The sequence below is a fragment of the Phoenix dactylifera genome, chromosome 1, assembly GCF_009389715.1.
Source record: "Phoenix dactylifera cultivar Barhee BC4 chromosome 1, palm_55x_up_171113_PBpolish2nd_filt_p, whole genome shotgun sequence".
Lineage (NCBI taxonomy): Eukaryota > Viridiplantae > Streptophyta > Magnoliopsida > Arecales > Arecaceae > Phoenix > Phoenix dactylifera.
In genome coordinates, this window is record NC_052392.1 from 34,093,370 (window position 1) to 34,115,481 (window position 22,112).

The following is a 22,112-nucleotide window of genomic DNA, read 5'->3' on the forward strand; positions in this document are numbered from 1 at the left end:
TCGAATCGGGTTGGGTCTTGAGTGATTCCAATCCGACCCGATTTTTTGTTTGGGTCTTAATTTTGGATCCAGATCCGGCCCGGTTGAAAATCGGATCGGATCGGATTCATGCCTACAAATTTTGACCCAACGGGTCATTCGGATCGGATCCGGATCCGAGTCCGGGTCTGGATCTATGTATTTTTATATTTAAAGTTCCACTGTATAATAGTAAATAACATCAAGCAATTATTATCCTAATTTTTTTTGAAAAAAAAATAGACATTTTACTAGATAAGCTATATTCACACGTTCAAATTCAGTATTCTTTAAATTCAACAAGTTGGTCCCAAGAACATCTAAACAAAAATCTGATCAAAAAAAAGAGTCGGATCGGGTCCAGGTCGAGATTGGGTGGACTCTATCCGATCCAAAAAATATAACGGGTCCAAATTTAGGACTCGGACCGGCCCCATAGATCCTAAAATTTGGGTCGGATCGGATCTTACGTAGGTCGGTCAGGTCATGGATCGATCCGATTCATTTGCAGACCTACCAATAACAAGTCATGACGGACGGAGAGAAAAAGAGAACAAAAAATAAAAAAGGGAAGGCTAATCTCAAGATCGGAGACTGCGGAGATTTCGGCATTGTTTCGCGCATAGCTGGTTTGCCAGCGATTGCGACTCTTTGGTCCCCAAGCTGTCGGAGGAAGCTACCTTGGTATTAATAAAGATAAGAATGCCGTACATGAAAGACTAGCTACATGTCAATACAGTCAATACATAGCACTTTAAAAGAATAATAAAAAAAAGAGGTGTTTATTGGACTTTCTTTGCTAGCTGGTTATATTCTAATGCTCTAGAGTGCAGGGTCTATTTTTAGTGATACATGTTCCGAATATGCATTTTAAAGATTCAGATTTCTTTTTAGTACATTTTCGACGGTTTGCGCATCATCTCTTTCCAATGACGACATCCACTCGACGGATGTGAATGTAGCCAATAATACCAAAAATAAAAACTACATAAGGACACAGCCAAGGACACATAATTCGTCTAAATGAAACCTCCAGAGTGATGGGCTGCATAGGAGGCAACCCAGTCTACAACATCGGTTGCCTCCCTGTATACAAGCATGGCCTGATAAGAGTCACACTCTCCCAACAATCTGCGGATGCCGTGGAGCAGCGACCTCCTCTCTGCACCACATTTCCAACTCCGAAGTACTCCTCAAAGAGGATGCGATCCGTGCCCAACACCAACCTCGAATTGATCATGCTCTTTCATGCCGCTCCAAGCTCGGCACAAGCAACTGATGTGTCGAAGATCCGCCTCTCCCCACCGCCACCAACCTGGCGTCATGGTCTCTGATCACGAATTCCACACCTTTAGAGCTCTCTTCCTTTCTAATACTGCCATCGAAGTTTACCTTGTGCATCTTCCGATTTCAATAAATAACATTTTATTATCAAGGTATGGCGAATAACATTTTATTATCAAGGCTTGGCATCCTGCGCAGCACGCCAAACCGATCAACGAGCATGATGAATGATACTCTGAATTTGATCCTGAAAAAAAGATGTGTATACAGTGAGATGGTACGTGTTAAGAAGAAGCATATTATAAAAGGATTGAAGGATATATCTGTCATTTGCAAGGATTGTCATCTAGTAATCTTATGCCTAGCATCTGCTGAATAGTATACAAGGTTTATAATGAGTTAAATATATGTCGATTGTTAATCTTATTTCACCCACCATTTACTTTTTTTTAAGAAATAAACATTCTTTTTGTATTTTGGGGTAGAAAGATTGTACCACCTTGTAGGTTTAACCTGGTTGCGTTGCCATCTTGCAAGCAGCTCTGTCCCTTCACTTCCGACATAATAAAAGCACGCTCTCTGAGTCTCACGAGACTGTTAATAGTTGACATAAAAAATGAGTTACAGGGCGAGTTGAATTTGCATCTCTTAAAAGGAATAAGAATTCTTACCAAAATATAAAAGAATAAGAATCCCCATGACATTATACTCTCTTCCTGTCATTATATTCTTTTCAGATATATTGAATCAAACATTTCCAAGAAGACATTTTGTGAAACATTATTGATGGGAGGCAAAATGGATAGTCCTATTTTCGGCATGAAATCATCCAATTATGGCCAAGCTGAGCTCAGAAGGCCGAGCCCATAAGGCCGATCTCGTCATCCTTATGCTAGGGCCATACCCTGCAGTAACCTCACCGCACCATGCATTGCTTGCTAGCTGCGCCACGATATATCAATCAGGGACCATGCCCTGCTGCCCCAGCCATGCCCTGCCACATCTACCAACGCCTTACCGTTCACAGGAACGGCCTGCATCGTGCGTCTCAAGCAAGCTCTAGCTGCACGCCATCTGGCTAAAAGCTATCTCCTCCCATGATGAAGACGGGTCATACGTCCGCCACCTGGACACCTCTACGGGAACTACAAATAGCCCTATCAGATAACGCCTAAGAGACTTTTGGAGGGCTGGAACAACTAAGATCCACTCTAACTTCACCATTGAAGGGCCCTCACCAGAACCCCACCGGTGAGGCTTTGTGCAGATACGCCGTCGCATGGGAGGTGACCTTCCTCTCTCCGCTCCGATCGGCAGCTTTCTCGACTCCCCCGGCGTAGTCACCCTTGGGGCCAAATTTGAACCACAACATCTGGTGCTAGAGGAAGGGTCTGAGTCGTGATCATAAGGTTAAGGGATCACGGAGCTTCAAATGCATCGAGCAGCTAGGCACCATCTCTCGGCACCTCGCTCCAAAGTCCACCCCCTATAGAACCGGCAGACCGAATTTCTCAGGTCCAGCCGGAGCAGTTCAATCTGCTCATCCAACAAGTCCAAGTGCTTACTTCGGCCGTTCAAGGCCTGCAGCAAGCAGGAGACCAGCCTGTACTCCCTCCTCACGAGCATGAGTGTCAGGACACTGCTCACGACATCATTCTCCTGTAGAGCATCGCCACCACCGAAGCTCCCACCGAGCTTAACCTCTAAGCCACTATTGCCGAATTTTGATGCCTCGAGCATGGGAACAACCCTCAGAGGTGGGGTCTGCCCCAGGCCGGGCACCCTACCATGTTGACCAAGAGCCGAAGAGGCTCTGTCGAACACAGGCGATGACACCCCCGCCCAAGCTCGATAGAAAAGTCAAAGAGTTGGAGCGACAGATCCAGCCGCTCCAAGACCGAGTGTTGCAGACCCCAAATGGCCACGCCGTGCCAGAGCCTCGTCAAACCAACTTCCTGAGGGCTTGGCCAAGGCCAACCTCGGCCAAGACCATCGCACGGGCCAAATCCACTGCTTGGAGGTCTGCCCAAGCAATGGCCGACCATGCCTACCACCGGCTCAGCCCCGCGCAGGGCATGGCCTGCGCGAGGTTCGGCGCCCACAGCAGCAACGCGCGGCCAACCGCGTGCCCAGACAGCCACAACAGTGCGCGGCCATCCGCGCGCCCAGGTAGCCTCCAGCCCGCGCAGCCCACCGCGCACATGCCCCAGCGACGTACGGCCCTCCGTGCGCCAGCCAACAGGGGCGCATGCCCGCGCCCGCCCGCCAGCGCGGACGCCTGCCCGCGGTCCACGTCGCGCACGCCTGCCCGCGCACGGCCCGCTGAGCGCGCGCCCGCCTACACGCAATCCTCCGCGTGCGCGCCTGACTGTGCGCAGTCCCGTGCCCGATGCCCCGCCGCGCGCGGCCCTCCGAGCGTCCGAAGCCCCGCAGCACGCAGGCCTGCGCGCGCATGCCGAGCCACGCACAGACCTCCACGCGCCCGAGCAGAAGCCGGGCCAGCCAGCACCTGAGCGCCAAGCCAGCCCAGCACCACGTGCACCAGCGCGCGCCCGACGCTCGGCGCCCGCGCGCGTCTGGCGCGCCCAAACCTCACCAGACCCAGGGACAACCAGTGCACAACAAGGCCACCTCCCCGCTCCTCGCTAGCACTTAGCGTCCACGCAACAATGGGTTGCGCGCACGCCAGACATGGGCATGGACACAAGCGGCAACCAAGGGCACCAGCTCATGCGTGCGCACTTGGGCGCACATGCACAGAAAGCACAGCAAGCGCAAAGCTCGGCCGAGGCTGCATCCGGTCGAGCACATCAAAGCCAATCAGGTCCAAAGCCAGTGCACGGGTCGAGCCCAGCCAAAGACACAGCAAGACCACCGAGCCCACGCACATCGGACCCGGACCAGCCAGCGCATGCGCACTCGAGAGCCAAACAAGGAAAGCCACGGTCGACCAAGCCAAAGGCGCGACCAAGGGACAAGTGGCAGCCATCCGCGCGCAAGAGCAAACAAGGAAAGGCCCTACAAGGCAGGGCCCGGCCAAAGCCAGCCGGCCGAGAAACATGGTGGACATCCATGCACCAGCGTCGGGCCAAACAAGGAAGGAGCACGTGCAGAATCAACGGAGGAGCCTGCTGGCTCTTCCATGGCGATCCGGTAGGCGAAGACACAAGCGGCCAAGATGCAACAGGCCGCAAGATGAACGCACAAGGAGATGCCACGCCAGCGATCCGCGAGAGCAAGGGCGACAGCGGCGCATCCCTGAAAATCAAGAGGAGCATCACGCTAAATCAGGAAGCGCAACCCAGAAGTTTATCCAGCTAGCCAACGTAGCAACCAAATCAGGCTCGGCCCGGACAAGTGGAGGCATCCGCACGAGACATGCCCCGGCCAGCCGGGCGACGCATCCCGGGCGTCCAACCCAATTTCAGCACATGGCCGATAGGGTCAAGTTTGGTTAGACCCTTGACGGTCAAGTTAGGAAATCCTTATCATTTGAATTAAGTCCCGAATAAGCCAATGCACTCGGCCTATAAAAGGAGCCATTAGGGCCCTTAGTCAGCATCTCTTAGCATTTGAATTCCAGCATTGTGTCAAGGGTTGTATCCCTTTGTTTCAGTCGGCCGGAAGGCTTGGGCTAAGGTGGAGAACATCACTCCCCTTAGATTGTTTTAGGCGTCGCAAGGTTCCTTCCGGATCTTGCCAAGAGTCCTTGTAACCGTTGCTTGATTGGAATAGAGTCAATTCCTTTTCTACATTGTGCCCCAACCATTGATTCTTTCCCACCGCCGGCAGCCATAGGGCAATAGCATACGGCGTGGTTCCACGGCAGCAAGAAGAAAGAGCGATACCCATAGCAAGTCGGTCCCAACGCACAACAACCTTCAAACCTTAGCGTGGGGTTTGGGACCGCAAAGCCCCGCGGGCCAACACTGGTGCTTTCATTGAGATTCTTCAACGGAGATCGTCGAGTGATCGGCTTCAGTCCAAATCCACGGAAGGGCGATCTCAAGGGTATCCCTCTATCTTTTCAGATCTATACTCTTCATTGTACATGTATTGAGGTCTGAAAATCAGATCTGAAAATCCCTGTTTAATCTGTAAAAATCTGATTGTAAGGGGTAGGAATATCATGGAGTCGGGTAGTGATTCATTCAGCCCACAACGGCTCTTTGAAACCGTTGAAAACAACAACGCCGAAGTTAGTCGGGTGTTTGGTGTCCACTTTGACCACCATGAGAAGAGAAGGGAATGCCAACATAGAAAGGCTAGAGAGGCGGTTTGCAGAAAAAGAAAACAATGTGAATGAAGGAGAAAGAAAAATGAGAGAAGAAAGGAGAAGAGGAGGAAGAGTTGAATATGGTGATGAGTTTGTGGATAGATGGGCCGATGACATCCCTATGGAGGATCGGCCAAGGAGTATTGAAAGACCCATGAGTGAGCCCGTAGGTAGCCCTCACCCTTGGAGGCCTCATGGCCGACATGCACATGAAGGAAGAAGGAGGGAGGATCGGGTGAACCATGAAGAGGGTTTTAGGGGTTTCGGTCCACATAAAAGAGGGGTCCGGAAGCCTAAAATCGAATTCCTATCCTTTGGAGGAGGAGATCCATATGAATGGCTCGATAAGGCTGAGCAATATTTTCAAGTGTATGAGATCCCTAGAGAGGAGAGGGTGACCTTAGCTAGCTACCATATAGAGGGGAGAGCCAATAGGTGGTAGAGGTGGCTAAGACACATCTATAAAAAGGAGGGAAACTACTTGGGGTGGACGGTTTTTGTGCAGAAGTTCATGAACCAATGGAGGCCTTCACCAACCATCAATCACCACGGCCAATTGGCCAAATTGAGGCAAGAAGGCAAGATGCAAACATACATCGACGACTTCCGCCAACTTCAAACCATGGTGGAAGGGTGGTCAGAAGAGGCACTACTCGGCACCTTCGTAGACGGGCTCAAACCTAGGCTTGCCAAGGAACTCAAGCTCAAGCAGCCCACTCGCCTTCAAAATGCGATGAGGATGGCGGAGATCCTTGACCAAGCCAACTTCAACGACCGACGCCCGGCCAAGGAGAGCTCCAACCACACCAATGACAACCCGCAGCCATCCAAACCCCAACCGACCGCTGCAAGTGCTTCAAAATCTCAGCCCCAGGAAGTAAAGTGGTTGTCCTGTGAAGAACTTCAAAAATACTTCGATAAGGGCCTTTGCTACAAATGCAGCGCCAAATGGGAGAATGGCCACCGGTGCAACCGTGGCCAAACTTTTGTCATAGAGCTCCTCGAGGAAGAAGAACTAAAAATTTCAAATGGGACTCAAACCGAAGACCAATCATCCGAAGAGGAAGCTGGACATGCCTTTGCCATCCATGAATGCAGCGGCTCAGATGCTGCAAATGAATCATAGGCGGAGGGGACGGCAACAGAAAATTCTGCAACCACAGCCGACCAATCTGCAGAAATTACAGCAACCCAAAACAAGTCTTCATGCCACGCCATCAGCGGCGTCGACTGGAGAATTTGGGACCGGATCCGAGAAGCCATCAAGCTGGATGTGCGGACTCAAGAAATCATTGAGATGGTAGAGGCGGCCGAAGGAGTAGCCAATTTCAAGATTCATGATGGCCTCGTCTTCTACAAAGGGTATGTCTATGTTCCTAACACTCCAAACCTACGGAAAGACATACTAGACCACTTTCATAGCAGCAAAGAGGGGGGACATTCCGGGTGGTTCCGTACATATGTGCGCATCAAAAAAAATTTCTTTTGGGAGGGACTAAAGGCTGAAGTAAAAAGGGTAGTGACCCAATGTAATGTATGCCAATCGGTGAAATATGATCCTAGGACACCCCCAGGACTCTTGCAGCCCCTTCCAATACCCGAGACGATTTGGGAGGACCTCTCCATGGATTTTGTGGAAGGCCTTCCCAAAAGCCATGAGTTTGAAGTTATTTTGGTGGTAGTGGACTGACTTAGCAAGTATGCCCATTTCATAAGCATAAAACACCCCTACACTGCTAAGTCCGTTGCCAAAGGCCTTTGTAGAAGGGGTGGTCCGATTGCATGGCATTCCAAGGACCATCATCTCCGACCGTGACCGAATCTTTCTAAGTGACTTTTGGAAAGAGATGTTCTCCCTTCAAGGCACCCAGCTCAAAGCAAGCTCTTCATACCACCCCCAGACAGATGGACAAACAGAGGTTGTCAACCGCACCTTGGAGCAGTACCTTCGCTATTTTTGCCACAACAAGCAAAACCTTTGGGCAGAATACTTGGTTTGGGCCGAATATTGGTACAACACTTCCTATCATTCGGCCATCAAAACAAGTCCCTACCAACTCGTCTACGGCCGGCCACCACCAACCATGACCACCTATGAACCCGGCACGGCTAGGACTCATGAAGTGGAGCAACAATTGATCGCTTGCGACGAGATGCTCGCCCACGCAAAAAGGGAACTCCACAAGGCTCAACAGCACATGAAGAAGTACTATGACAAGCATCATAGAGAGGTAATATTCCACCCTGGGCAATATGTTTACTTAACAATCAGTCCAAAGAAGCAAAAGGCCCTTAGAAAAAAATTCAGCTTCAAGTTGTCAAAAAAGTATTATGGGCCATACAAGATATTGGAAAAAATTGGGGAAGTGGCATACTGATTGGAGTTACCCCCTAGCTCACAACTCCATATGGTATTCCATGTCTCCATGCTAAAAGAAAGAATAGGGGACCCCGCATTGATCGAAAGGGAGCTACCAACATTTGATGAGGAGGGTCGGTTCCTCCTACAACCCCGAGAAGCCCTAAATTACAGAATTTGGAGACGGGGCAGAGGAAGAAGACCCGTTTGGCAAGTCCTTATACATTGGCGAGGCACTCCTCAAGAAGAAGCAACGTGGGAGGATTACGATGAGATTGCACAAAGATACCCGGAATTCACCCTTGAGGACAAAGGTGCTCTCCAAGAAGGGGGGATGTTGTGGACCCCAAACGGCCATGCCGCGCCAGAGCCTCGTCAAGCCAAGTTCCTGAGGGCTTGGCCGAGGCCAACCTCGGCCAAGACCATCGCACGGGCCAAATCCACTGCTTGGAGGTTTGCCCAAGCAGTGGCCGACCATGCCTGCCACCGGCTTAGCCCCGCGCAGGCCATGCGCAGCGCCTGCGCGAAGTTCAACGCCCATAGCAGCAGCGCGCGGCCAACCGCGCGTCCAGCCAGCCATAGCAGCGCGCGACCATCCGCGCGCCCAGGCAGCCCCCAGCCCACCACACGCAGACCTCCGCGCGCCCGAGCAAAAGCCGGGCCGGCCAGCACCCGAGCGCCAAGCCAGCCCAGCGCCACGCGCAGACCTCCGCGCGCCCGGCGCTCAGCGCCCGCGCCCATCTGGCGCGCCCGAACCTGGCCGGACCCAGGGACGACCAGTGCACAACAAGGCCGCCTCCCCGCTCCTCGCCAGCACTTAGCGCCTACGCAACAATGGGTTGCGCGCACGCCAGTCATGGGCATGAACACAAGCGGCAACCAAGGGCACCAACCCATGCGTGCGCACTTGGGCGCACACGCACAGAAAGCACAGCAAGCGCAAGGCTCGGCCGAGGCTGCATCCGGCCGAGCACATCAAAGCCAATTAGGTCCAAAGCCAGCGCACGGGTCGAGCCCAGCCAAAGACACAGCAAGATCACCGAGCTCGCGCACATCGGACCCGAGAGCCAAACAAGGAAAGCCACAGTCGGCCAAGCCAAAGGCGCGACCAAGGGACAAGTGGCAGCCATCCGCGCGCAAAAGCAAACGAGGAAAGGCCCCGCAAGGCATCGCTCGGCCAAAGCCAGCCGGCCGAGACACATGGCGGACATCCACGCACCAGCGCCGGGCCAAACAAGGAAGAAGCACACGCAGAATCAACGAAGGAGCCTGCTGGCTCTTCCATGGCGATCCGGTAGGTGAAGACACAGGTGGCTAGGATGCAGTAGGCCGCAAGATAAACGCACAGGGGATGCCACGCCGGCGATCCGCGAGAGCAAGGGCGACAGTGGCGCATCCCTGAAAATCAGGAGGAGCATCACGCTAAATCAAGAAGCGCAGCCAGAAGTTTATCCAGCCAGCCAACACAGCAACCAAATCAGGCTCAGCCTGGACAAGTGGAGGCATCCGCACGGGACACGCGCCCCGGCCAGCCGGGCGACGCATCCCGAGCGTCCAACCCAATTTCAGCACATGGCCGATAGGGCCAAGTTTGGTTAGACCTTTGGCAGTCTAGTTAGGAAGTCCTTATCATTTGAATTAAGTTCCGAATAAGCCAAGGCACTCGGCCTATAAAAGGAGCCATTAGGGCCCTTAGTCGACATCTCTTAGCATTTGAATTCCAGCATTGTGTCAAAGGTTGTATCCCTTTGTTTCAGTCGGCCGGAAGGCTTGGGCTAAGGTGGAGAATATCACTCCCCTTAGATTGTTTTAGGCGTCGCAAGGTTCCTTCCGGATCTTGCCAAGAATCCTTGTAACCGTTGCTTGATTGGAATAGAGTCAATTCCTTTTCTACATTGTGCCCCAACCATTGATTCTTTTCCACCGCCGGCAGCTATAGGGCAATAGCATATGGCGTGGTTCCACGGCAGCAAGAAGAAAGAGCAATACCCACAGCAAGTCGGTCCCAATGCACAACAACCTTCAAACCTTGGCGCAGGGTTTGGGACCGCAAAGCCAAGCGGGCCAACACCGAGCTCCGAAGCGCGACGCCGACCTCGACTTCACAACCGAGTCTCCATTTTCTCAGCGGATCGTAGATGAGTCGATCCCCATGAGGTTTAAGATGCCACAAATCGAGCCGTATGATGGCTCATCCAACCCCTAGATTATTTGGAGAGCTACAAGGCCCTCATGACACTCTAAGGGGTTACAGACGCCCTGCTCTATACGGCCTTCCCGGCAACTCTCCGCAAGGCAACCCGTCTTTGGTTCTCCGAGCTGAGGCCCAGCTCGATTCTATCTTTTGAGAAGCTGGGCAGACAGCTTACAACCTACTTCGCTGCCAACCGACGTCAGCGTCGGACATCAGACTCCCTCCTTGGCATCAAGCAAAAGGAGGGAGAGCCTCTAAAAGACTACATCGATCGCTTCACCTTGGCCATATAGGAGGTTTGCGATCTTGACCAGTCCATCGCCATGTCGGCGTTGAAGACTGGAACTCAGTCCAACAAGTTCCTCTTCTCCATCGAGAAGAACTTTCCCACCGACTTTGCAGAGATGTTGGCCCAGGCTCGGAAGTATGCCAAGGCTGAAGAAGCCATGGCTTTCCGGTGGGAGACGGCCGAGCGACCTTCCAAGATGCAGAAGGAGCGCTCCCGACCAAGGAGTAGATCCCCCCGACGTGAGAAAGATCCTCCTTGGCCTAAGAGCCCGGCTCGCCCGAGATCTCCCCTCCAAAAGTTTCGGACATACACTCCCCTCATATCCACCCGAACAGAGATCCTCATGGAATTGAGGGTCAGGGCTACCTCCAACCTCCATCGAGGATGCGACCGAAAGGGTCGCGAAAGCGCTCAAAGAAGTACTGCCTCTTCCACCGAGATCACAGCCATGATACGGAGGATTGCTACGAGCTTCGTGATGAGATCAAGGCACTTATCCGCTGCGGTAAGTTGAGTTGTTTTGTCCGTGATCAAGCCTATAGGAGGAAGCCCAAGGAATAAAACCCAGTGCCACATGAGGAGTGGAATGACAACCGACCCCTTACGGGCATCATCAACACCCTCAGAGGGGAGGTGTGCAGAGGCACCTAAAGCGCCAAGCTTGAGAGAAGGAGCTTCCTCAAAGCGTCCGTGCACAACAGAAATCATCTCCTTTTTTTATGAAGACCAAAAGGGTGTTGAGCCCCTTATGGTAACGCTGTAGCTATTCCCTTATCATTGCAAGGTTTGATATAAAAAAGATTTTAGTACATAATGGAAGCTCAGCTAATGCCTTATTTTGTAATACCTTTCAAAGGATGAGCGCTCCTCTGGTCGGATTCATAGGAGATTCCGCCCCAAGAAAATACTATAAAGTTAAACTTTCTCGTGGCCCAGGTCGGCTCGGCCTACAACGTCATTCTTAGCCAACTAGGGCTGAATGTCGTTCGAGCTGTGGTCTCTACCTATCACTTGATCATGCGGTCCCCCACAAGTCGAGGGGTCGGCGAACTCCGAGGAGATCAGGCAAGCAGCCAACCGAGGTCCCGGCCCAAGCACTACTCATTAAAGGCCTGGACGTACGGGATGAACCAAGGCAACAACGAGGTGAGCCTGGTGAGCGACCTCTCTACACCCCCTTGAGGGATGACCGACCCAAGCAGACTGTGCAGATCGAGTCCGGCCTGGCAAAAGAAAATGCTCTTGGGTAGCCATGGATCCTACATGATGATGGCTCCTCGACCTCGGGGGGCAAGGGCATGAACCTTATACTCATCAGCCAACATGGAATAGCAGCAAAGCAGACCTGCTGCACAAACGACGACGCGCCCCGACCCGAGCTCGGAGCGTTGCTGACCGTGAGCTGAAGGGGCTCCCTCGATTGCAGGACCATTCGACGCCCTTCGACGACATTCGACGCCAATTCGACCATATTCGATGCCAATTCGACGTCATTTCAACAACATTCGACGCTATTTCGACGACATTTAATGCCATTCGACGCCACTTCGGCGACATTCGACACCATTTTAACGACACTCGATGCTAATTCAACACCAATTCGACAACATTCGATGCCAATTCGTCGCCAATTTGACGACATTTCAACGCCATTCAACACCATTTCAACGCCCTTCAATGACATTCGACGTCATTTTAATGCCATTCAACGCCCTTCGACGATATTTGACGCTATTTCAACGTCATTCGACGCCTTTCGACGACATTCGAAGCCAATTCGACGTCATTCGACGCCATTTCGACAACATTCAACGCCTTCTGCGATGACGCGCCCCGATCTAAGTGGGAGCACCCTACTAAGTCGACCACGAGCCAAAAAAGGCCGCCAAAGTCGACCACAGAACAGAGTCGCTTAGCTCGGCTTGAAAAGCTCGACCTAAAGTCGTTAGCTTCAACGACACGAGAGATACATCCTACTCGGCACATATATCTTCACAAATATTTGACTAAATTACAGGACGATCAACGACTCGGCTACTTCCTTCGCTTCAGCCAACAAACCGCTCGAACTCGAAAGTCGGAGGGAATGATGAGAGGCAAAATGGATCGTCCTATTTTCGGCATGAAGTCACCCAATTCTACCAAGCCGAGCTCAAAAGACCGACCTCAGAAGGCTAAGCCCAAAAGGCCGACCTCAGAAGGCCGATCTAGCCATCCTCATGCTGCGGCCCTGCCCTGCAGCAACCTCACCGCACCATGCTTTGCTTGCTGGCTACGCCGTGACATATCAATCAGGGATCATGCCCTGCTACCCCAGCCATGCCCTGCCATATCTACCTATGTTTTATCGTTCACAGGAATAGCCTATGCCATGTGCCTCAAGCAAGCTCTAGCTACGTGCCATCTGGCTAAAAGGTATCTCCTTCAATGATAAAGACGAGCCATACCTCCGCCACCCGAACACCTCTACCGAGACTATAAATAGTCCCATCAGGTAACACCTAAAAAACTTTTTGGACCAACTAAGATCCACTCTAGCTTCATCATCGGAGGCCCTCACCAGAACCCCACCGGTGAAATTTTATGCAGGTCCGCCAACGCGCGGAAAGCAGCGTCCTTTCTCCATCTCGTCCGGCAGCTTCTCCGACTCCTTCGGCATGGCCACCCTTGGGCCGAATTTGAACCACAACAATTATTATCCCAGAAAGAATTTTCAAATTTATGAGGTCCTAAAGATTTGCAGTAATAATGTAATATTCATTGCAAGATTTCTCTTGCGGGTTTCTGCACTCTTTTTCCACGTTAGCTTTGAAGGCCTGCCCAATGGTAGGCATATTTGATGAAGACGAAACATCAGCAGAAGAATAATAACAGAGTAAACCAGAATGAACTACCTATTTCGTAAAACAATGGGTTTTTTTTCCTTTCATGTACTTTGGATGATATTACCCCTTGCCACGCACCGAGCGCTTGAACATTGGTTGCCAGCTTATACCATCGCAACCCCTATAGAAAATCAAACTGCATTAGAGAATCTCATGAACCCAGAAATAGAGAAAGATGTGATAATGCATCTTCCGGATGCATTAATACATCATCCTCGTGAGCAATGAAAATGCAGCATTCACCAAAAACCAGAGACCATGAAACTTTAAACCAAGGACATTAAGAAACAACACCAAATCCAGCATACCATCCATGTTTCCTCTTTCAACCTAATGATTCCTACTGGGAAGGGGATGTAACAAACTGCCTGGGAACCCTAAGGAGGTCCTTCCCTGCAAAAGGAGAGGTCCACTCATGAGATCCAGCAGAGGATGTGGAGTCCGATGCAAGGCTACCATACTGCAACCCTGCAATGTAGACACCACTATCATTCACAACTGGCCTTGCAACTTTCCCACCCATAGACATGGTTGACCATGTATCGGATAACCTATCACTCTTTACAGATGGCCTCAAGAGTGCCAGATCCAGGCTCCAGTCTATAGATGTGTAGTCGCGAGGTGTTGATCCACCGGTACTCCAATCAACAGGTGATGATGCAGAAGACCCAGAAGAACCCCACCCAGTGAACAGCCCAAGTGAAGATGGCACAGCTAGCGATGAAGATGATGTCCCTGAAGAGTTCCATGAACCACCCCATCCCATTGCACCAGACTCCATAGGACTTGAAACAGAAGTTTGGAAATGGTTCTGGGGAACAAATTGCTGGGGACTAGAGCCATTCAAACCCAAGGAGGATAAGCTGTGTGCCAAGCCCCCATTGGCCACCTTCATCACCTCCATCCCAGACATTCCATTCGAATACCATCCTGTGGAAGCCGGTGGTGAGGAACTGAAACCAAGACTTGTGGATTGGACACTCTGCTTTGCATTGATAGATATGGGGCGCTGCATTACGATGACTGGCTCTCTCAGTGTTCCTGCCTGTAAGTTTGCCTTAACTTCATTGCCAGCCATCACATAGTGTGCTTCTGGCTTGTTTGGAGAGACTGCAGCTTGCAACGGAGATGCCGAGTATGAAACAGATGGAGCAGAGCTGGTGCTCAACCATCTCTTCTCCAAGGGAGCTGGCTTAGGTTGTGGCCTTCTCGAAGACTGCAAATTTCTGTTTGCAGACTCCTGAGACACCACTCCAGTTGCCGCTGACTTTGCATGGTTAAAATCTCTTTCATCTCTTCTTTGTTGCCGGCCTGCAGCCGATGCAATTCCTTTCACTTGAGTTCTTACAGCTAGGCTCTGAGCAGACATGGCCATTTTATTATTAGAACTACTGACAGCAGCAGGATCACCTGATTCTTCCAACTTTGGTGGAGAAGACGCTGATTCTTGTTTCTGTGCCTTCAAGGTTTCTTCAGCCTTCTCCAAATCACCCTCACATGCAACAACAGCCCTTTCAACCTCCAGCTTTGTGCACTTGAATCCTACTTCCATATCTGCAATCTTAGCAAGTTCATCGGTAATATCAATTTTCAAGTTTACTCCGCCTTCCAAGTTTGTTGCAACCTCATGTTTTCTTTCCTCACCCACCTCAAAGAGCCATGAAACAGACTCCTCAAGACGGCCTTCATTTTGAATAAGAGCCATGGTAGCGCTTTCTGAGGAAAAGCCCATTTGCACAAGCTGCTGAGCAAGTGTCTCTAGTTTCCTAGACATAAGATACCCATTACAACGCTCATGTAGCTCCTGGGCCCGCCTCTCCCTCTGGCGTTGGTGCTTCCTCTCATTCTTCTGCCGAATCTTGTCACGCTTATCAGTGTCGCAGCCAGGAATAGGCTCTATGCGAGGTGTAGCACTAGTTGTCTTCTCCTTCTGGTCTTCTGACTCACCAGAGCAGCTCCCATTGTTGGACGCCGAGTCAAACTCTCCTGCAGTGCCAAGTGAACTGCTAGAATGCTCCTCTGTTTCATCTATAGTTCTGAATCGACCGTTGTTATGGGCTCCTGGCAAGGCGACTGACGGTGTTGTTTCAAGGGTATGGAAAGTACCCAAAACTGGATTATATGCACCCGTAGGGACACCATTTCCACCATTGGCTGTAGTAGATGAGGGTTTTGATGAAACCTTCTGTTGTTCCTTCGCTGCCCTTGTTGTCTTATCCTTAGACTTGGATTTGGAAGCCGGAGACATTTCTAGGAATGCTAATTACAGAAGTACCCTGCAATTTAACATTAGAGCAGAGGACAAAATCAGCCCCCGTGACCATCATCAAGTAAGGATAAGGAGAACCCTTTTAAATTTTTTCCCAAAAGTACATAGGTTGTCATGAAAACACAACATGAGACCAAGAGATCAATGCCCCTTCAATAATACATAGGAAAACAAATACTTAACAAAAAATATAAAAAAAGCAGACATCAAAATATTCATGCTATAAAAAGGAATAGAACATGCATGTTTACTATGATCATTAAATCAATTCCTCTCCATTACAAAGTGTTACTTGGAATTCATGCTTATTCCAAACATAAATACAGTGAAGCAAGCTCTTGAAGTGGAGGAGTAAAAAGAGAGCATTAAAACCTTACTGCATCAACCAGGAGTACAATGCACAAGTTTACAATAATAAAAGATTTAAAATACATATTCATTTGAGACATGGAAAATAGTGTGCTAAAGCAAAAGGATGCTACAAAGGCAGGATTTCAGTGGTATCAGAATTCAAGAGTTACAATTTCCTGGGCTAAAAATAAGCTAAAAGTTTAATCACCAGCGCACTACTCCCTAAATCATGCTGAAGTATATACAAATTTAATATCAAAGGCGAAAGCAATATGCCTATCAATAGAAAACCATGACCACTCTTTAAAATATGAAACATTATGCACCAAATAAGACTCACAAAATACACCACTTGCAAAAAAAATTCCGTATGTAGACAAACATGAATCGTTCTTTGGTGCATGAAAGCAAGCATTGCCCCTAGCTGGCCATGAAATATCAGTTAGTCTGCATAATCAAGCTCTTTGGTAGCTTCAGGCAGCAAAGCTGGGAGCAAAAGATAAGGAAATTCGAGAGCCAAACAGAAAGCATGACACTACCAAGAAGTCAATCCCAAATAAAGTAGGAAACCTGCATTAGCATATCTCTTCTATTGTTGATTAAAAGCAATCCAGAGAGACAACTTGCCAGTTGTCAATTGAGTGAAAATCTTTATATAAGAATAGTAGGACAAATGGTATAAGGTAGACTATTAAAGACAACAAGCATTGAAAAACAAGCCACAGGACTGAAGCAACCAATACCAAAGAAATGTGAAGAGATAGTCTCCAGCAACCTCAACCAATTCCAGATTTTTCATATTAAATATCAATTCCTTCAAAGAACTAACTAAATTCATAACATTAAGCAAAATTAGGATAACAAGAAGAAATTAATGTCCCTTGTCATTTTGGATAGAACATCAACGAACATATGCAAGCGAGGTTCTACATGACCCGTTGCAACAATTTAAGTTAAATGACAATAGACTGGAACAAGACAATAGACTATATTACCATATGGCTTACAGAACAGCATATCATCAACAAACTAAAACATCAGAATAAAATACAAAATAATTCAGTAGTTGTAGAAATATTGCAACTACACAACAAAAGAAGGTATGCATATGGTAACTTTTACAAATTATATAAAAGACATTATTTGGCCTTCATGGAATTTCATTATGTATTATGAAAAGTGCAACAGTTCTAAACTTATAATATTATTATTAAATTCAATAATCATCAAGGGGCAAAGTAACAAAAAGATAGTCTATACCTACACACCAATGGAAAAAATGTATAATACCTTCAGGGAAGAGATGGCTAGGTTGCATAGAAAGTCATTCAAAAGCAAGTTAGTATGCACTCATGGATGCAGAAATGCTTACAACGTAAAATTTCTCTGCATATGATAATAAAACTTTTTCAAAACAATAAAATGTCCAACTTTAAATACTTCTCATAGATATTCTGAGGCCGTGGTTCTTTAGACAAAGATTTAACATTTCACATAGACAGAGCAAAATCTAATATAACCAGAAACATAACAAATGACAAAATAACAATGAGTTAAGTATATAACCAAGGTCCGCCGTACCGGTACCGGTCGGCGTAACGGTGGCGGCCCAGATCGGTACGAAACCGATCCCATACCGGTCCGTACCGGTGGCATACCGGTCCGTACCGGTTCTTCAACAATAAACTATCGGTATCGGATTCCACGCTGATCTGGTACCGATCCCAGTCCAGACCGGTACATACCGGCCCGTACGGACCGGTACGGCAGACCATGTATATAACATTGTTAAGCCCTGCATAACCCCTTGATTGAATCTATAATTTAGGATGTGCTCATATCTCTGTATTCTAGCATCCTTCATTAGTAATACTTTTAACCAGAATAATGGGAAAACCAACCGTGTTTTAAGATCCTAATACCAGTTCAAGGATGTTTTTATCTATTCGAGGGATACATGTCAATGACATGGCATACACTTATACTGTAAATATATATGTCTACATAGTAAGAATGTAGAAAGTTAGACATATCAAACAACACTGACATAATATAGTTTAACCTAGCTTTTCAAGTAGTAAGATACCACATTTCCTTGAATTAGGCTGCATTATTTCTCAGTGAGCATCTTAGATGATTCAGTTTATTTTGTATGTCGGTTGCACTCGATTATATCCTTAAAAAAAAGTTTTCTAACTATTAAATGCTCCTCACAAAAAAAAAGTACGCACGTCCCCAACATATCTCACAAAAAGTACTTCCTCTTACCCAAACTTATCAGAAATTAGATGGCATCCGCTTGACAAAACCTTGAACAAGCCATCTCAGAAAAAAACATGCCTCATTCAACTTGTTCAGTCTCAAATTAAGTGAAATAGGATGGTTTGTATTACCTAAAAAAATAATACTTCAACTAAGATATTTAAATATAAGTGGAAATAAAAGAAGCATGTCATACATAAAAGAAACACCAGGCTATTCATGCTACAATTTCAAACCCTATGATTTCACACAGCAAAGGTCAAATGACATGATTAGTGCTTAAAAGAATAAGTGATTTATTTGTTGAGTTATACAGAAAAATGCAGATAACATTTCCCTAAGTGCACTATAAAAATTGCATGGTAATATAATATGATTCAATGCTCAGCATGTCAACATGAAAAAAATCAGCTGACATTCAATTTTAATAGAGGTTCACCGTGATTATAATACTCGCACTCTCTAGATTACCTAACAAATAAGCTTCATCAATTTCTTAAATAGATTCATCTACGTCTTAGAAATTTTTAGTAAAGACTTGGTGGCATGGTAAGAATGAGCATTCTAAGCTTTTATCCTTATCATAATTCACAAGCTGCATAAATTCTTAAAAACCCATCTATGTTTTAGAACTTTTGCCAAAAACTCAATTGTGATGATGACTAATCACTCTCCAAACTTGCATCACTATCATGACTAGTTCGCTTTATCAATTTCTAGAAATTCTGCTAAAGATTCATCATAATGTTAAGGCTTTCTAATGTAGCACTATCACTACTCATAAGATTCATGAATTTCTTAAAAAAATCCAACTAACTTTCCCACATTTTTCTATACTGTTCCTTGTAATATCAAGCCACATGACTCTATATACTTGTATCCCCATCATGACCAATAAGCTTCTTAAAATTCTTAACTAGGCCCACCTAAAGTTACATCCCAAATTTCTAGATATTAAACAACTATTTGACCAGAACATCCTCTAACTCTAAGGCCAAATAAGCACCCATTCACAAGAAAAATGATAAAAGACTAAAGGATTCTCAATGCAGAATTATCAAGAAATGTGCATTCAAACAAATACATATTGCCAAGAAAATCCATGTCAGAGACTTGGCAGCATTGGAATGCTAGAGATCACTAGGAAGGAGAGAAGTAGGAGACTCATTAAATTATTGTTAAAACAACAAAATTCTAACAAAAATCTTGATGGATCCAATTTTTATGTATAGTATGCCTACAGAATTTATTAGGATAAGTTTCCCCAGTCGATAAATATATTATGACTATCTTTAAAAACAATCTAACAGTGATAATTGATTTATTAGAAAGGTACATATTAGATTATTAGAGTTGCGGTCGATTTATCTAAAAGGTGCATATTAGATTATTAGAGTGCAGAGTTGGTACCATCACATGCCTAAATGAACAGTATGCAGGGTTTCATGATAGTCACACATGAGAGAAAGAAAGAGTGTGGAAAAGGAACTATGCCAATGGTTCATTTAATGCTACCTTTCATGTCCACTTCAATTTTGCTTTTAGAACCCCACAACTTTCTAAAGTGTAGCTTTTCATGAATTGCATGCACATCCTAAAACAGCTGGTTGCACTGTGAAAAGTTGGGCATACCTAGTAGCCCATACAAACATAAAACTTCATAAACAAACTCAACTTTTATCAAAGAAGCAAAGAGGCAATGTTGTCATCCATGACTGTCATCAACAATCGTATCATGTTCAAACAAATCGAATTTACCTACAAACAGTTTTACTATCCTATACCAAAGAATTGTATATTCATGTACATGATCACATGAAGCATTAAAAATTATCCATATAGCACAACATAAAGAGAGTTTTATGTAATTGCTGAAACACAGACTACCAATGTCCCTGTTATTTCTATAAGCAGGACAAAGTCATGAGTCACAAGGTTATTTGATTATAGGGGTATTACCCTTTATTCCCTTATGCAGAGATTATAAAAAATACTAATTGATCAACGATTATTATAACTTTTATTTATAACTTTACGACGAAGAATATTTATATTAATCTTTTCCTCAAACTTAATATAAAATTTATATATTATATGGAATTGTCAAGAGCAATGGCAACCCACAATGTTTTCTATTTCTACAGTTGTTTATGCATATGTGATTTACCAAGTAAATTACGAAACTCAGCGGCCAGCAGTTTCATTAGGAATTGCAGGCGGTAACTATGAAAATCAATAAGTCACATATTCAAATCCAGTTTTAAAATGCTTCTAGAAGCCCTAATTGTCCCTTATTTCATCCAAAAGAATTCGAATGGAGCTGAAATTGGCATACATCTGTTTCAGACTAGCAGGCTATACAAGTGAAGACATCTCATTCTTTTCAACAACTTTCAAACCATAAGTAGCAAATTCAGTAATATCCATCAACCAGAATTGACCTAAAATATCATGAATGACCTATACATATGAGATAATTCCCCTTTAAATCAACCAAAAAGAACCACAAATATAATAAAAAATTAAGAAGTCAATTCAATTTTGTTTCCTGATTACATGTATGGATGTACTACACTTGCTCATCAATCAACCTAAATTTACCAACTGGTGCTTCTCATATTGAGCCAATCCCGTTTGTCAGTTTGACAAATATAAATACATGAGTGCCAATAGATTCATAAGAGAAACCATATGAGACAGAAGCTTACATGAAGCAAAGAAGAATAGTAAAAAAAAAATAAATAAGCATTGACCAGGATCACAACATACAATTATCAGGGAAATTACTTACAGATGGACAAAGAAATAATTCATTAGTTTGGATCACAAATCCACGCAACGCATAAAATCAACGAATCAAGAACGAAGCCAAAGCTAACTAGCAATTGAAGTTCCTTTTTTGGCAACTATAGATCAAGACATCTAAAGGACAGAACATCAGAAATACTAAAACTGTCCACGATCAGAAGATCCAAATAAAAAAACGACCAGAACATACATCATAGAATCAACAAAGTGTCAAATCCTCGATTTCCTACCCAAAACCCGATCTCTAGAAGAGGAGATTTAAAATCAAAGTTTTATCAAAATTTCTCTTCATGGATATGATATCAACACGAATCAACAGATCCATCAAAACAACGCCCCACTAAACATCCGCATGTCAGGGACCCTCACCACAAAACCACGTTCTTTTTCCACAGCCAAAACAAGGGGTTTCAAATCCCGACATATCAATAAGACAAAATGAAACAACCAACGGAAAGTCCCCAAGTCGAGATTCCTAAGCCCAAACCCCAACCGAGATCCCCAACCGATCCGCCGCTGGCGGCCCGCATAGGCACGAACAACGATTCATCCATCTAAATCAGATCAAAATCTCCCCACAAAAAAAACACTAAACCAAGAGTATAAAACACGAATCCTTCCTCAAATCAATCTGAAAACCAAGAAGAAAACAAACCACCAGACCAAAACCCAACAGATCAGAAGATTCGAGAATGGGGGCGGGCGATGGAAAAACCAACCTGGAAGTAGGGAATCGATCGGAATCCGGGCGGCGCAGGGAAGGCCAGAGGGATGGGGGTATCGATCAAACGGGATTAGGGTTTTGTGGGGACGAGGACGAGCGAAGCCGATCTCTCTCTCTCTCTCTCTCTCTCTGTCCTTTTTCTCTCCCTTTCGATCCATTTATGTTTTTTTCCTCCAAATCATTTGCCGGGCGCGAGAAGAGTAATTAATTCTAATTTGGAGGGGGTTTGGAGTCCGAGTGGAAATTTACCAAAATTAGAGACCTCGGCTCATTTGAGGGCCCGCTCGGGGTGGGAACGTCGCCCAAGGAAGCTCTGCCCCTTGACCGGTTTCAGATCTGTCAAAAAGGAAAAAAACAATTAACAAAAAAACAGAAAGGAAAAACAAAATCTAA

The 22,112-nt window shown here is 46.5% G+C and overlaps 1 protein-coding gene across 1 annotated transcript; it reads right to left on the reverse strand.

Moving 5' to 3' along the window:
- Positions 1–13,543: 13,543 nt before the first annotated feature.
- Positions 13,544–21,869, reverse strand: LOC103710964. Its single transcript, XM_008796909.4, has 2 exons — positions 21,715–21,869; positions 13,544–15,581 (listed from the first exon to the last, which is right to left on the reverse strand). The coding sequence occupies exon 2, from the start codon at positions 15,551–15,553 to the stop codon at positions 13,646–13,648; it is 1,908 nt and encodes a 635-aa protein (XP_008795131.1). The 5' UTR covers positions 15,554–15,581; positions 21,715–21,869; the 3' UTR covers positions 13,544–13,645.
- Between the last annotated feature and the right edge of the window lie 243 nt (positions 21,870–22,112).